The sequence below is a fragment of the Rhea americana genome, unplaced genomic scaffold (assembly GCF_003343005.1).
Source record: "Rhea americana isolate MKP2758 unplaced genomic scaffold, rheAme1 scaffold_17, whole genome shotgun sequence".
Taxonomy (NCBI): domain Eukaryota; kingdom Metazoa; phylum Chordata; class Aves; order Rheiformes; family Rheidae; genus Rhea; species Rhea americana.
This window is the reverse complement of record NW_028185816.1, coordinates 414,163-430,762: the sequence shown is the minus strand read 5'-3', so window position 1 is coordinate 430,762 and position 16,600 is coordinate 414,163. Positions and strand designations below refer to the sequence as shown.

Sequence of the window (16,600 nt, the reverse complement as noted above, 5' to 3'; positions counted from 1 at the left end):
GCCCCTCTAGGGGCAGCACCCGCGCAGACAGCCGGGCTCCAAAGCCCCTGCCCACCCCTCGAGCAGAGACGCTTCTGTATTTAGCCACGGGAAGCAGACACACGGTCTTGGGTTTATTTCCACACCCCTGTTTAGGATCACACCCAAATAACTGAACTTGCACAATTTGATCTAAACAATCAAATTGGAAAGGAAAAGCATGGGGTGCCAGATGCCAGGAAATAACAAATAGTCACGAATTGAGTGAATTTGAAGGAGGTGCTACAGGGAACTGCCATCAGAGAGGGAGATCGGCACTGATTTAGCTGCAGCGCTTGTGGCGCGCGCAGCGGGTCCCACCTGCCCGGCGGAGCCCTGCCGGCCCCCCACCGCTTTCCTCCTCCCTCYTCACTCTCCTCTCCCAGGCAGGAGAAGGGAAACACCTGCTGCTTGGGGCACCTCCGCCAGCTCTTAGCAGCGCGCAGCCTGCAGTCCCCTGGCTGTCCCCCATCCCTGCCTCACACCTGGGACGGACACATGATAGGGAATTTACTTTTCTTTGTGCTTTAGTTTTGCAATATTCCAGCATGCAGGTAACTGGGTTTTTAAAAAATAAGTATGGGGAGTTTCACACTCTTGCTTCTCTAGTAAACCTCTGGCATAAATTCATTGCACTTAAAAGGTGGGTCTTTCAGCAGCACATTTGCAAGCTAGGACAAGCTCCTGCGAGCCTCACTGTGCACCCGAGGAATTCCAGAAAATACTAGTTTATTCCAATAAAGGCTYTACAGCATTTACATGGCTGTCCTGTGTAACCATGTTTCTATTCAGCTCTCCATTCTTTCTTTGAAACACAAGTGGATGCGTTACATTCCCCAGAGAGTCTGCACCTGCCTGAAAAATGAGAACCCCAGCACGTCTCCCGAGCCACGGGCCCACACGTTGCATCCAAGTACAACAGGCTCCAAACCGGGCCACCGCACRTCAGGGGGGAATACTCAGAACGTGGGACTTCAGCTGCTTTTGGTTGCCAAAGCAGCATCTTATAGTCATTTTCAGTCAGTCAGTCATGTTGCAAACCTGTTCTCTTCCCTCAGCTAGTTTCATGTCATGGATACCRGGGGCCATCACACATTATCTGGTGAAAGCGTATGGGTTTGAGAGATTTTGCTTTGAAGGACAGACATAAAAGTTACTTAGCCACTGAACTGCTTCATTCACTCTCTTGTATAAACAGATGCAGATACACAGAAGCCCTACGCTGTATAAACCCTTGGGTTTTGCAAATGAGGTTTCATTATAAAAACCTATGCAAAAAGGATAATTAGGTGGTATAGTTAGGTGCTGGCAAAACAGTAAATCAAAATACACTTAGCTGCCACTTCTTTCACACACACCACCATAATGCTGAGCGTTACATGATCACATGCTGTTCTCCCGATAACCTCAAGGCACACATGTAACTTCCCTATGTGCAGCAATCTGTATATGGCAGAGCCCATAAATCAGCAGGACACATTACATGGGGTCACTGAACCAAGGGCTCATCAGGCGGCCTGATAGATATGCAGCTTAAGAGAAGACTTGGGTGTTGCATTTCTGCATCAGAAACACAAACCACCATCTGGATGAACCTGTCGTTGGGGGTGGAGAAAGTATTCTAGCTGTGACTTGGCCTGTATGGCACCAAGATAACGCTGGCAGGCTGGGGAGGGGGGTGGGAGTACTGCTTGCACTGCCACTGAAAATGCCTGTGATAGTGTGGCTGCTGCTTGCACCAGCAGYGCGCCACGGGGGAGCGCAGGGGGGTCTGGCAGCGAGCCGGGGACGGTGCTGCCCACTCAGGGGAAGAAAACACATGTATGAGCCATGCACGTTGTATAAGCTACATGAGACACTTGCATACTGTGTGCGTGCCCACTGCACTAAGGACCAGGGACTACGCAGAAGCCCTCGCTCTATGGGTTCTGTGATCCCTACATGGGTACTCCCTCGATACGGCATTTCTTACACRTTAGGTGAAACAAGAAAACCATTAGAATAAACATATAATGGGAGCAGTATCACTGAACCTCAAGAAAGTCACTCAACTTATATGCGACTGTGGTGGCAGTCTGCCCTGAGAACATCCAGGACTGCAAAGGGAGGCTCTGGAAATCAGGGCYCTGGGGATGCAGCCGGCATGGCAGGGGGGTGCACAGAGCCCGTGCAATATCAAAAACCATGAAATTAGTAAGATAATCATTGCCAAACACCTCTTCCCTCAAAGTCAGTTCAACCTGGGAATATGTCATAGTTAGCAACCCAACACACGGCCACGTATTTAGTACATGAATAGCTGAGATACGATATATTTTCATTGTGATGTTTYTCTGCCAGAAGGATTCCTCTGTTGTAAGGTTTCTGGGCTATGTCTCTGATCTCCATTATGCAGGGTAAACACTCCCTGGATAACACCCCTGGCCAGAGCCCATAAATGCTATAGTTTCCAATATTGAATTATAAATAGCATGTGATAGCTTTTTTCTGCTCCAAGATACTGCATTTTACCAGAAATCTGAATAAGAAAGGCCTGTCTGTATTGCCCAATCATAACAGTATTTGCTTTCCAGAAATTATCTCAATAAAATTCGTAGGTTCAAGCTGAAAGAAGCTTTTTTTGATTTTTTGTGATGCAGCAGAAACAGTGCTAGGCTGCTAACAAATGTCCATGCTAAATGCACAATGATTAATATCAAAGATCAAGGCTAACAAGAGTAAATAAAATATTACAGCCAAATCCATAAGCTCCCCTGAAGGTATAATATCCAGACTAAGAAAAACAGAACTAATACTCTCCAAAAAAAGAAAAAAAAATCCAAGTCTTGGATTGGAAGATCCAGTGATTGGACATTTAGTTAAGTAACTCCAACTTGTTCAAATTTATAATCACATTGGGAAAGGGATGGGCTATCATCAAGTTGTGTGCAATAAAAAAAAGCAACATTTGTTCAACTGTTTGTATCCTTCCCTACCACTACCAAAAAAGAAAAGAAAAGGAGAAATGGTATATGCTTGCATGTTTGGAAGTCATGAATCAAAATGGACTATCTCTGATACCTACAGCAAATCCCAAAGGTCAGAGTTTAAAACAGGTGCCCAAGAACACAAATAATTTTTATGCAAGCCCTTACTTCTGTTTCTGTTATGAAACAAATTAAGTTTTAACTTAATGTACTTACTCGAATTATTGTGAAAAATATGATGCAATTTGGTACTACGACTAAACTAGGTCAACAGTGAGGGATGCGGCATCGTGAACCATGCTTGCTTTCAAACAGGCCAGCACTACTGCCTCTCACTTCAGCAAGATGGAAAAAAAACAGGGCATGAAAAGAAGAAAATTACACTGAGCAGCAGTGAACACAGGAATACCACGTGTATTCCATCCAAATTTAACCCTGGAAAATATACTCAGAGAGTGGGGAGCAATGAAAACAGCAGACAATTAGGGGACTTGAAAGGCAAAACTTACCGATTCGGGATCCCGCTGCTGTTCGAGGAAAGCTGAAAATTCCACCAGTCTGAGCTTGGTTGTGCCAATCGATCGACCCTGCCAAGCAGGGACCGAGGGAGCTGGAGCTGACGTAGGCTCAAATCCTGAAACAGAAGGAATTATTTTCATGAAGAAGTTGATTGTTTCTCCTTTTACATTTTCTAGATTACATATAACTGGGAATCACCCATGTTGCCTTTGATCGTTCATATTAGTTTTAGCAAATTACAAATTCAGAATGAGTTAAAATGGGAAAATTACAAAACAACATGTAGAAAAAAAGTCCCAATCCAGCAAGAAAGAATTTGGATGAGTTAGGAACGGAGCAAATAAAAGATCTACTTCTTTGYTTCCTTGTGGTTGTAAGTCACTGCAGAATTTTTGTTTAAATTATATACTAGATCATAGAAATTTATGTAGATGTCACACAGACTTTCAGCTGACCCTTTCTTGGAAACAGGCAGCAAGATACAGAGAAGATATTACTGCCCTGAGAGTCAAGCGAGTGGGCTTCCATTTCTGGGTACTAATGTGCCACATGTTACAAGTAAATCACCTCTCTTTTTGCCTATTTCTTCTACCACTCTGGATTCTTCTTTCATATTTAGAGTATAAGCTTTTCAAGGCAGGGACCATCTCTTAGTGTGTATTTGCACATTGGGGCTTTGACTTCTTTTGGAGCTTTTAGGCATCATTGTATTACAGATAATAATAAATAATTACTGTAGAGAGCTGAATCATATCCTAAAGAGGAAAAAAAAGGTTTTAAATTGATAATAAAGAGGGAATGACATGATCTAGAGAGAGAAGGGATGTTAACCACCAACTCTAATTCACCTCAAGAGAAAGAATAAACACCATCTTTTGCTCCTCATTGTGGAAAATTAGATTAGAAGGAAACAAAATAGTAAAGGAAGAGGAGAAAGACAGCAGCTGGAAGGCAGTGGCAGATCTTGGGAGAGCAGTAAGGCACAAGTAAGATAGGGGTGAAGCATCAGAGAGTAGAGAAGCAAGATAATCCTGAACTGGGTTGAGCCCCAGTGAGAGGTCAAAGGAACTGTCTATTTCTGTCTCATAATAGGAGTTCAGTACACGATCCCAAACCTCCAACCTAGACCATGAAGCTTTGAGGCTTGTATGGAACAGGGAATTACAATAGTCAAAATCTGCCCGCCTAAACACGAGTAGGAATTCTAATGAAGCAAAACATATGGATGCTTTTTGACTGTTTTCAAAACAATCATATTTTGAAAGACATTATGGAAGAATAAAGGACGATGATGATGATGTCTGACTTTAAAGAACAATGTTAGGAAGATCAATAAAAGATATATAGAGAGATAGTCTTTAACACAACATAGCAAGAAGTTAAAAAAAGAACAGCAAAAATGGTTAAGAGCCAGAAAACATCAGGTTAAACAGAATCAGAAGCATGATATAGTTTGGTGAGGGAGACAAAGACAGTTGCCATCTGCAAAGAAATAATGATCTTTCCTGAAATCAGCAATGAAACAAAGTTGGGAAAAGGAGCAGAGAAGTAGCCAAGGAAAAGGCTTGATCAGTTCAAGCCAGGGAAGTGAGAATAAACATTAGGTATCTATCGAAGTGTTACTAGGTGCAGCAGGGACCTTCAGGAAGGGAAGGTTATCAACAACCAGATGCACAGAGATGTTTTATACTTAAGACTAAACATAAATGCTTTTGGAACAGCTTCAGCCACCATTTAAAATAAATTGAGGCTTATTCTCATTAGAGATGGAAGCAAGATCTAGCTATTAAAATACAAATATGCATCCTATTATTCATTTTATTTTTTACAAGCTGTTTTCCTACGATATGAAATGGTGCCTGGAGATCACATATCACAGCAATTCTTCACACATATATTAGTGTCTCCTACCTAAAACTAAAAAGGAACCCCAGTGATTTTCCCTCATACACAATCAAATACTTGTACACTGGTATTTGGTAGGGACAGGTGTGGGGTTGGATACAGGAGACATTAGATACAGAGTAGTGGCTCTATCCATCTCGAGAATTAATACATCACATTCAGTACACAATTCAAGTCTTTTTAAAGGAGACCACAAACTGAAGAATTACCTGAAATGGGAGCTGTGACTGATGGCTGTATAGGATAGGCCTGCTGAACGAATGGCTTTACACTGGAATAAACAGTTACACAAAAATCATACACCATGCACACCACTCATAGTTTATTCCATTAGAGTCACATAGTATAAGAAAATACATGGTTAATGACCTTTCCCCACAAATATATTGCCTCCTTGCACTGCCTATTTAAAAGACAGCCAATAAAGAGATAACAGAGAGAAAGGGGCATGAGAATTGCACCAAACATCTTTAAGGCCAGAGCTTGCCAGCGGCCAGTTGCGTACGAGGAAACCGTTGCAGGACATGCCCTGGCCCGCTTTACACAAGATTGCATCAAGCGTGACTGCTCTGACTCCCTATTAATCCAAACAACACAGAGCTGCAGGGCCACAAAGGCTCCCAGGGACCTAAAGGGAATAAGGCAGGGAGAATTTGAAAAATAAGACAGGGAGATGTTGCTGGGCCAGAGACCACTGTCAGGCTAAAAACACCCGAAGGAAGSGCAAGCACTTCCCTCCCCACATGGTGCTGTGGGTATCGAGGTGCCAAGGACTACTGACCCTCAGGGAACACAAACAGGCTTCAAGTGGCCTTCCTCTGCCCTGCAGGAAAAAAGTTCCCTTTTCCTCTAGCATGACTCGTATTTAAACAAGTGYTTGTCCTGGAAACTTATTCCCAGGAGAAACCTAATCAGATGCTTCCCTCGCACTGTCACTCTGTCTTACCACARGAGAAAAAAAGCATGTTACCGCAAGGCTTTCAGCATCAGATTTGAGGTCTGGGATCCCTTCTAGCTTTTTGAATACAAGTTCACTTCACTGTAAAGACTCTTTCTTCCCATGCAATTATCTTTTCCTTCTTTCTCGAAAGATTTGTAAATTTTTGCCTCATTGACATCCTCAGGCAGCAAACTCCGCAAGCTAGCCCCACAGTGCATATAGAAGGACATTTTATTTTTCAGACTTACTCTTGCGAGGATCCAGGCTGCCCCGTTTGGATCATGCCCGGCCAAAACTGAAAGAGGGAAAACAAACAAACAGACCCACAATTATTTTCTTTGTTGAAAGATCTTGGATATTTCTGAACAAGCATGATTCCTCTTGCAACATAGATGAACACGTTAATCCATTCACTCAGCCTTAGCTTTCTATTGAACATTGTTAGAAAACACAGGGATTTTTTGGGGGTACGTGGCTAACAACTTACCCCAGGTGCCCCAGGAAAGGTAGGACGGGGAATTCCTGGCAGGCCCAACTTGTTGTGAATAGCAGTAGCTGAGACTATCTGAGCTGATGACATTGCTGCCATGTGCTGGAGTGCTTTGTCCTTTGCTGTCTGATCCTTTAACATGACAATTACACGGAGTCTTAAAACATTTGGCACAACAAATGATGTTAAATAATTGCAGCTACAAGCACATAACTAAAAACTTAAAAAGCCACACAGAAAATGCAAAAATAGCAAACCATGCAGGAAAAAAATACAGCACGGAGGTTAACACTCAAACTACCTCAAGGCAAAAACCTCCTCTCAGCCATGCGTGGCAGACCTGAACTCTGTCTGCTCTCCCAGCTCGCAGGAAGCTCTGGGAGAGCAAACTTATTTGCACGGACATATTCTGCTGATTTTATAGCAGGCTCATCTAAAAATGGTCTGCTGCTAGGGCTCTGCCTGCCGGACAGGGATCACTGAGATTTGAGCCCTATCATTTTGATATAAGAGAAGTTTGCCTTTAATATTACACTTTTTAAAATGAGAACACAGAACTGCAACTGACTTGGGAACAATGGCAGATTTTTCTTACAAGTTTAGAACCATTTCAAATTCTGTTTTACAACAAACATTTTAAAAGTTGTATCACAAAACCATAAATGGCATTTTAACCTTCCAGTTGTGATACTTTACTAATTTTTTTAGTGTTCCCAAAGAAAACAACTAGCCATAAAGTCTCTGCAGTTTTCAAGTATATAGGAACAAGTTTAAGAAAAGATGGTTTAAGATTGATTGCTTGTACTAATGCAGCACTTGGAGTCCTAGTCACTGCCAATTGTGTATGATCACAGAGCAGAAAAGTAAAGTCTCTAATGCAACAGAATTAACTAAGTGGGTATTTTAGGTCAGGTAAAATAAGTAAATAATAGACCGTTATTATYTGTTCAAGTAGGGTTCCTCATCTCCAGTACTGTATGAGTAAGTGCTAATATTTAGGTACATGACTTAGAATGAAGGAACACAAGCAATATTAGGCAAGGATTTTTTTGTTTTTCTGGCTTTATTTTACAAGCAAAGTAGCAAGCATGCTGGCAAGAGATGCATGCTCTTATATATAGTATATGAYTCTGCACATATGCTCCCCCTAAAGCTTGTACATAGTAGTACTATAGGTGAGCAGTTTCTTCCTTTGAATAGCTCCTTTAGAAACAGCACAGGCTGAAAGTACAGAAAAAGCTAGCCAAAAATTCTGCCAAGCACAGCTAAGGTACATAATACTTGGTTTAGTTAAAATACTTACCATGCTTGTTACCTGGATACAACAACAAACAGTTTATTAAAATACTTGTGTAGAATAGCAAATTTTTAGCAAAATATGAACAGAATAATAAGAAACAACAGAAGAGCAGTTTGCTCAACATTAAACATCAGGTTTAAACAAATGCATCATTTTCACCTAGGGACTGATTCATTAAAAGAAAGAAAAGAAGAAAAACAAAACACCAGGGAAAACAACCCCCATCTCCATGTGTGAGAGCTGCAGGTATCAAATGGGGAGGCTTGTTGCTGAGCTCGCTTCCCCACGCTTTCCAAGGAGCCTCTGCAGGCTTCGCCCCGGGCTGCACCCGGGCACCTGCTCACCCCGGAGAGCAGCAGGTGGGGCAGGGGAGTAGCTGCTCCCAGCAGCGTCACCCCTCTGCCCCTTGCGGGACTCAAGGCAGAAATTCAATCAGGTGCGGCGCTTCTAGGGGCAGCAGTAACACCTGCAGGCTCATGCGCGCTTCCTCCTGTGCAGCCACCGGGAAGGAGCTGAGCACAACACGGCTCCTACCAAAGTCACGCTGCCAGGGAGAAACGGGAGGTGGGGAGTGGTGCAGGACGCTGCTTTCTGCCCTTTCCAAAGCAAGGGACTACCCACGTCCACCTGACAACACATCTACATGGCAGCTTCTGCCCTACYACTGCGTGGACAGGAGGAGGGGAACATGCTGTCCACTAGCATTTGAGTGAACAGAACCGGGTTGTTTTGTCAAGCTGTAGCTTTCCCGTGTAACTATGAACATGTTAATTGATAAGAGCTGGCAGTCAGCTCGTGACTCTGCCTGCTGCTGGCGCTGGCCCCTACGGGCTGCCAAGGCAGGAAGGGGTGCTGGGAGGGTTCAAGGATGGGATGTTTTACTGGCTGCTTTCTGAAGCCTGCACACAGCAGGGCTAAAATATGCTACAGTGGGTGATAACAAGTTGCAATCTCCTGAGCTCCATGCAGCTCTCCAAAAAGCCAACTTCTCTATCCTCCTGCACAGTAAAAAGGACTTGCTTGAGGAATGTCCTTATTTTCATGTGTTTTCATGATATCTTTGTCGTGAAAGCACGTGAAAATCAGGAGATTCCTCGAGCAATACCTGTAGGGTCTTTGGCTTTGGCACGCAGTATGAAGACACTAGCCCCACCAGGCCTTTCTGATCCTTTTTGCCTACTTTTTGTTAGGGTAGCTGACTTGGAAATGCCAAACCAAAACTCTATGCAAGTCTTGCATAGAGTCAGCTGAATCATAACAAAAACAAACATTCAAGGTTCAATATCCTGTGAGTGAAATGTGTGATTTGAGAGATGCAATGTACATGTGCCTCTGGGCCCTAGTAATCTTCCCAACTAGGCAAACTCTGTTTTTGTGATTACTTTGCTATTCTGCAGACTAAACTAAAGGAGAATTTAAAAGCAAAGCCTTGGCTAGTGATACAAAAATCTGTATGTGRGAGTTGCTTGAGCCCAGGGTGAATCATATACCTACAATGTGGTTCATCTYGCCTCGCTTTAGCCATCTAAGTGTCTCCAGTCTAAGGCAGATGTCTAACCTCACACTGTTGTCAGTGGAGAAGCACCTCCAGGAGATGAGTTTTCTCTTCCTAAATAGGCATCTAAAACAACAAGAAGGCATTACTTTCTGGAGCTTGTTATCTTTGCCTAAGGATTAGAAGAGGAGCCTAAACACCCAACTTCTACACGGCAACAGTTAAAGCATATAAATCCCACCCTGATAGATGAACTGAATAGGAAATTGCGAAGACTTGCACTTCCTCCAAGACTTACGCTTCCTGTTTGTTCACAGGAGCAGGAACTTTTAAACTGTCTTGGAGGGGCTGCTGCCCTCCATTAGCAAAATCAACCTGACACTGCTTAATTTCAGGAGCAACGACAGGGAGCTAACATCCGCCATTGCATGAAACAAGAAGGGATGCCCCTTGCCTCTTGCCATTTGTGGCCTTTTGCCCCAGAGCATCCTGCATTTTGTGTGGTCATTCACTTCATCCTCTTGGACATTTTCAGGAGGATGGAGAGACAGCAAAAATGGATAGGATGACAGCTCACAAATGTGGCCGTTGTGGTAGGGCTAGAGTCTTGAGGAACTTCAAGGACTCCTCTAAAGTTTCCTAATAAGTCACAGATCTGCCAGCTCCACTGCACGTTAGCAGGCTCCTGCCAACACACCTCAGGGGAAAGTTCCACCTTTTGAAGGCTTAGGAACCTCTGCCGAGTAAGAAGAATAACGAGGCTCTTTTGTTTTTTTCTTTTCCAAAGTTACTGGATTTTGCATTCAAACACAAAAGAAATCAAATTCAAAATCAAATACAAACATATAAGAGGTCCTGATGTCCATTGGCACAAAGCATTTTTAGCTCCAAGGAAGTTTTGGAGAGCTGCAAGGTGCTGGCCCATACTTGTATAATCAGGCAGATGTGCCAGTTTTCAAAAAGAAATAGGAAAACCACACATAAAAGTTGCTTATTTAAGTTGAAATATGACCTTGTCTGCCACTTAAAAAACCAAACATATGCACTTCTTAAAACTCTAATGGAGAGTGCATGTAACCGGGAGGGGATGAGGCTTTCCACCTATCACTGCAATGCAGCCACTTCTGGGATGAAACTTAGTAACTGATTAATAACACACAATGGTATTACATCACAGTTTAGGCAGCAAGAGAAGTAATATATCCAATTAAAACGGCAGGGGTAATTTAAACAGGCAGATTACAGTAATTACCCAGGTTGGAATTTGGCCAGGACAAATGGGTTAACACCCCTACTCTGAACGGGAACGTTGTGGGATTTTTAACGACTGCAAATGGTTAAGACTTTGATTTCCTATCTTGTCCAAGACATAAAGGGTTTGTTTTTGCACTCACTCATGCTGCTGTGTAAATCTGAAATAAATCCTTTCAGCTCAACGAGGTTTACACTGATGTAAGCAAAATAAAAATTTGGCCCAGAATATGCTGCGCTGCGGCACACTGCGCTGAGGTCCAGCAGAGGCCTGGGGGAACAGCATCTCCTACCGAACCGTTAACTCCTGCTGGAGCTTTAGGTGTTCCTTGGATTTGTCCCATCTGGCACTGACCTGGCTTGACCCTACTTAATTTATGAGTTCGGACAGCATTGCTGCCGCCCAGGAACGGCACCGTAGTAAGGAACAGAGCTCACTTTTAAACGGCTCTCTTCCTCTCTTTGGTACACGATCAGCAGTGCTGCAGAGCTGGATTACAAGTGCTGCCGGAGGAGACGTGGGCTAGTTCTACAGGCTCTCTAAAGCGTCGTCACAGCACTGGAGATCGGGATCTCTTCCGTGCTTTTGCTGGCTATCTCTGACTGCAGTTGCAAACATTTGGTTTTCATAAGGGGTAGGCTCTGCAAAGCTAATGCAAGGATATAACTTTTAATGAATCAGGCCCTTGAGTTTTACTTTTCACCCATTAGTTTTAGGATACAATAGACACAGTTAAATTAGATAAGAAAAATTCCCCAGTATCATCCAATTATAAATCTTAATAGCCATAAAAGCCCCATGTGAAACAAGATTTCTGCATCACAAGCACAAAAGGATTTGTGCTTGACTTTCTTTTAATCCARCATAAACAGTAGACTAATTCAATCAATCAGTTCAGACTAATTCTACAGCAAAAAATAAAAACTGTTATCCTAGAATTGTAAATGGGACTTTGAATACCATGTTATCTATGACTTTAGAAAAAAGAAAATCTAAGACAGTATGAGAAAATTAAGTACAACAGAATACAGTATTAATTCAAGAAACCATAAAACCTGTACCAATATTTCAAATAAGAAACTTTTCTTATTTCCTTTCTTGTAAGGAAAAAAATATGACACAAGAGAGGCAACAACAATTTGCTCACAAAATTACAGTAACACTAACATAAAATAGTTTCCTAATAAGCAATTTTGCAGATGTTATTTCTGCCCAGATCTTGTATTGATTCAAATAACCTTTGCAATAATTAGCTGTAGCTCAAAAAAGATAAACAAATCATGAAAATATATAATTGTTCTGGACAAAAGATAGAGAGCACTTCAGTGTTTCTAGCCCTGATCTCCAATTTGCTTATTATTAGAGAAGACAGGAGTAAATACAAAAGCTGGCTATTTCAGCCAGGCAATAGCTAATGCCAAGAAGAGAATGCGCATTCAAAGCTGTCCCAACTTGCTGCCTAATGAGTAGCAATTAATCCATCTTATTGTATTTCAAAATGCTGAAGACTCCATTCACATCAAAGGGAATTTTTCAAGGCTTTTATCATTGTTCATTTAAAAAGTATAGAGCTATCTTTAGCATTCTATAATTGACAATATTTTCTTTTTATCCCTCAGTGCAGAATGTAGAATAATGGATTTTAAAACATGTAATACATGTGAACTGTAGGCATTTTAATGTTTCTTTTTGTCTCCGTCTAATTAATCTCGCACTACGAAAAAAATACCTGAATTGAAAGTCTAAGATAGACGTATGTCCTGCTGTGAAGACCTTTACTCTCTATGTAGCACAATTTCCAATGCATCTTTTTCTCCTGAATATAGAGAGGTGATTTTGGCTCCCTGTCAGTGCAAAGGTGGGAAATGCTGCAACCTGACACTATGGACTAGTACCTCTGAGGTGGAAAAACAACATTAGCAAGTAAAAATTCTGCTTTCCCGCCTCCAGTCTTTGAGTGAGAGGAAATGTCACAAAAAGGAACTGCCTCTCAGATCCATCTCTAAGGACTCCTTTATTCCAGCCTCTCTTAGCTCTTTCACGAGATGAAATTTCTCTAACCGCTGAAAAATTTTAATAATCTCAGGCAAGTAAGACAAAACCTCTAAAACTGTTTTCTTGTAGTGAAAGAAATTAAGACGTTTAGCATCCCTGGAAGGGCTGATGGGACATTCTGTATTGGTGGTCCTGAAACATAGCAATGACATTCACAAGTAAAAGCTCTCTTTCTTGCAGGCTAAGGAGTCACCGATCCAAGTGGCTGTTGGCATTTGTTATTGAAGAAAAGGAACTCTGCTGTACCAAAAGGACTTTGCAGCGAGCAGGTAAGAATTCAGTCTGCTAGGTAAGCTTCAGTAATACCGTATCCAGTGCCTGGAGTAAGGACAGCTCTGAAACCTTTCCATCCATTGGATTTTTGCAGAAGATAAACAAGAGAACGAATGCCTCAGATTCCTCTGCAGGAGTGCCAAGCACTCTTCTTGTCATGAGTGCGGTTCAGACAGAGACGAGGCAGGAAGATCTCTTGGTTTGAAATAAACCCACAAGGTGTCTTAGGAACAAAGGTTATTTGTTACACCCTGTGTCAAAGCAAAGAGACCAGGAAACAGAGGTCAATGGGACAGATCAGCCACATCCTGAAAGATCAATAAGAAATGGTAACACAGCGACCACTGCTAGCAGTGGAGTGGATGTCAGCGGGGGGAGGAGTGCCCTCGTGCCAGACCCCGCAAGCCTCAGGTCCCTGCCAGCCGCCGGTTCTGCTAAAGCGGCACCGCAACACAGCAAACGACCAGCTTCTTTGCAATAACCTACCACACGTACACGCAGGAGGTGTGCTGAGGGAATACTTCTGTGGCAAAAGGGAGGAACTCAGGAGATGAAGATTGCCTCAGGTCAGATCTGACCGAACTCATAATTACGGACTGGCAAGAAGGATCTTTGGATTTCTTCCATAGTGTGCTTTCCCCTCACGCTGTAGTTAGGAAACTTGACATTGGAGGCATGTGTTATTCTAAGTAGTAATTGGTCTTCTGAATGCCACCAATCACAGGTTTTACAAAGTAATTGCAAGTACTAGCTCATTGTTAAAGCTGCAAGACTGGCCAAGAGTAAGAAGTAGTGCTGCATAATGCAAGTACCAGCGCAGCGAGCCAGCGATCCTTTGTTACTCCAAATACTCACAGTCAGTTTCCACCTGTTCCCTAACGCTAATCTGAAGAAACGAAGCTGAAAGCAATTATCCCTTCACAGTACAATGCGGGCACCACCTGCTCAAGAAGAAGAAATAGAGTGCATAATCTTCCTGGAGAGTTCAATGGGACTTTCCAGATTGCTGCTGAAGCGGTCCCTGCTGAAACAATGGGCATTCCTGGATGACAAAATACATTCAGCTGGTCTTCATCTCAAATCTCTGATCTTTTCCTCAAGCAGTTTTCAAAGTATACTAGCAAATACCGATGGCTCAGTACAGGAATAAGAAGAAAAATACAGGCAATGCTGCTAACAAATTGTCTGGGGGAGTGAGATTCCTTCTCAGGTTCAAAACTAGCAGTTCCTCCCACTTGCAGATGAGTAATTACAGCACCATGGCTGGTCAGGTAAAAGTTCCCTTCCTTTCAAAGTTAGCCTCCTTATGGCAACTGCTTTCATCCAAATTTCATCTCTTCCATTTGGAGAGAAAAAAGTCTGGGGGAGCAGCAACTGCCCTGGAAGGGATCTGTGTGAACAGCACACAAGTCAAGCCACAGGATCTTCCTTACTGAGACCAAGTACAACAAGAAGCTGAGGAGCGATGGGGAGAACCTTTCTGATTCCCCTGCAAACTTTCCTGCGGTCCAGGGTGCCGCAGAAAGGGTGGAATTGCRTCACTGGGTCCTGAACAAAATCGAGGGCACACATAATGACACCCCAGGGGCCGGGCAGATGCCCAGCTTGCCCACCGGCATTGCTCGAGGTGGGGCTGGCTGGGGAAAGGCTGGGCATCTTTTGCTGCCCACAATCCCTGCAGAGAAGTAGGAGAGCAAGAGAGCGTGCAGCAAATCCAGGCGCTGGTAAGCTTCCCTTCCTACGGATGTGTTCTCCATCTTTGCATGTACTCTTAGAGAGCTGAAGCAAATGTCTTCTGCAGAACARTAGGGACACATAGGTACGGGATTCTTTGCAAATCAATAAATTCTTTGCACCGCAACTGTGGCTGAATTTTGAGGCATCCTCTGCTTTAGCTCTGGTGGAGCTGCCACCTGCTGATGGATGTGAAGGGCTGGGAAGTTCAGAAACCCTCACAAAATATTTAGTTGCCCTAATAGATCTCTCCTTTTTCAGGCAATTCCTTAAAATCCAAAAACCCTCTAGAGCTCTATCACTGCAAATATTACCTAGACTAGAGGACTTAAATATTACTAGGGCTTTGCTAGCTCCTTTCTTCTCTGGAAAGCTTCAATAAAAATCAGACAGCAGGTGCAGTAATAAAGAATATTTTTTGTTTTAAAAAATGTCTTTGTAGTTTTAAGTTATTTGGAGTATTCAGAATGGGAAATGTTTTAGAATATTAAAGCCAATATTCCTGTTAGGCGCCTAAGTCTGTATTTTGGCATCTAAATATGTTTCCTGATTTTTGTGGCCCTGAGCACTTGCCATTCCTATAAAATCCCTGAGACCTGCTTGTGCTGAGCATCTCTGCAAGTAAGGCCATCTATTTACATATTTAATTTTAGGCATCAAGGATTGACAATTTAAGCTTAAAATGCTACATATCTCTGTATTATTGCACCCTTGGTTAAAAAGCAGTATGTTTAAGTTGTCTTAGTTGTTCTTTATGAACCCCAACTGCTCAGCCAGTGCAGCTAAAAAGCCAGCCACCAACAGCCATACAAGCTTGCCAGCATGCTGCCCACTGCGGACTAAAAACTAAATGCTTCTGTCAAGAAAGCCTGTTATAAAGCCAGTCTGTTATTTATACGTTGCAGTTCCAGGATTGCGGTAAGCATCCGTAGGGCTCACCACTTAGTATTGTGAAATTACTTTCTGAAGCGTTTTGCTTTTCAGCTAGAACAAAAACATGATTTGTTCGCATCTGAGGGAAAAAAAAATCAACAAAAAAAAGGAGGAAAGTAAAAGATTTACAAGTTCCTCTACTTTTTCTTTTTAAAAAAATAAAAAAAAAAACAGCAACAAAAACGTAAAGCTCCCTCTTCCACTTTTAGGTAATGTAAAAGCAAAACAAAAAGAGTCCCAAGATTTCCTCTGGAAAATGTGAAAAAGCAAGCAAAGCAAGAAACCCTATAAAGGTTTCCAAGAGTTTCTTTTTAGCCTTAGAATATACTTTATGGAAACCAGGGAAAGCGGGGACCTGTACAATTCATCAAGCCAGATTAAGCAAACGTACTTAATATTCCCCGAACGGGATTCTGACGGAGGCCCTCCAAAGATTAAATGCCAATATTTTACTTAAAAAACAAAAAAAAAATCTGGGGAGTCTTGGAAATAGTGTTTCACTTAGGGCGATACCAGACTGCACTCTAGAAACACCAAAAGCGCAGACAAAAACCAAAAAACAAAAACCAAAAAAACCACCCCACTTTGGAGCAGGCCGGAGCTACGCCGGTCGCCCCTGCGGGCGGGAGGAGACGCAGCGCCCCTGCGAGGGCGGCGGGCGCCGCTCGGAGCCCGGGCGCCGGCAGGGAGGGCGGGGGGAGCCGGGCGAGGGGCCGCCAG

At 42.9% G+C, this 16,600-nt stretch overlaps 1 protein-coding gene across 1 annotated transcript in view; it reads right to left on the bottom strand.

Annotated features, from left to right (window-relative positions):
• TEAD1 (TEA domain transcription factor 1) overlaps positions 1 to 16,600 on the bottom strand; it is a 154,442-nt gene that overhangs the window by 27,495 nt on the left and 110,347 nt on the right. The window contains exons 4-8 of the mRNA XM_085300818.1: positions 8,142 to 8,153; positions 6,836 to 6,970; positions 6,597 to 6,643; positions 5,618 to 5,679; positions 3,494 to 3,618 (exon numbers count right to left, since the gene is read on the bottom strand). Coding sequence (XP_085156944.1) covers positions 3,494 to 3,618; positions 5,618 to 5,679; positions 6,597 to 6,643; positions 6,836 to 6,970; positions 8,142 to 8,153 — 381 coding nt within the window. The remainder of the gene's footprint in view (positions 1 to 3,493; positions 3,619 to 5,617; positions 5,680 to 6,596; positions 6,644 to 6,835; positions 6,971 to 8,141; positions 8,154 to 16,600) is intronic.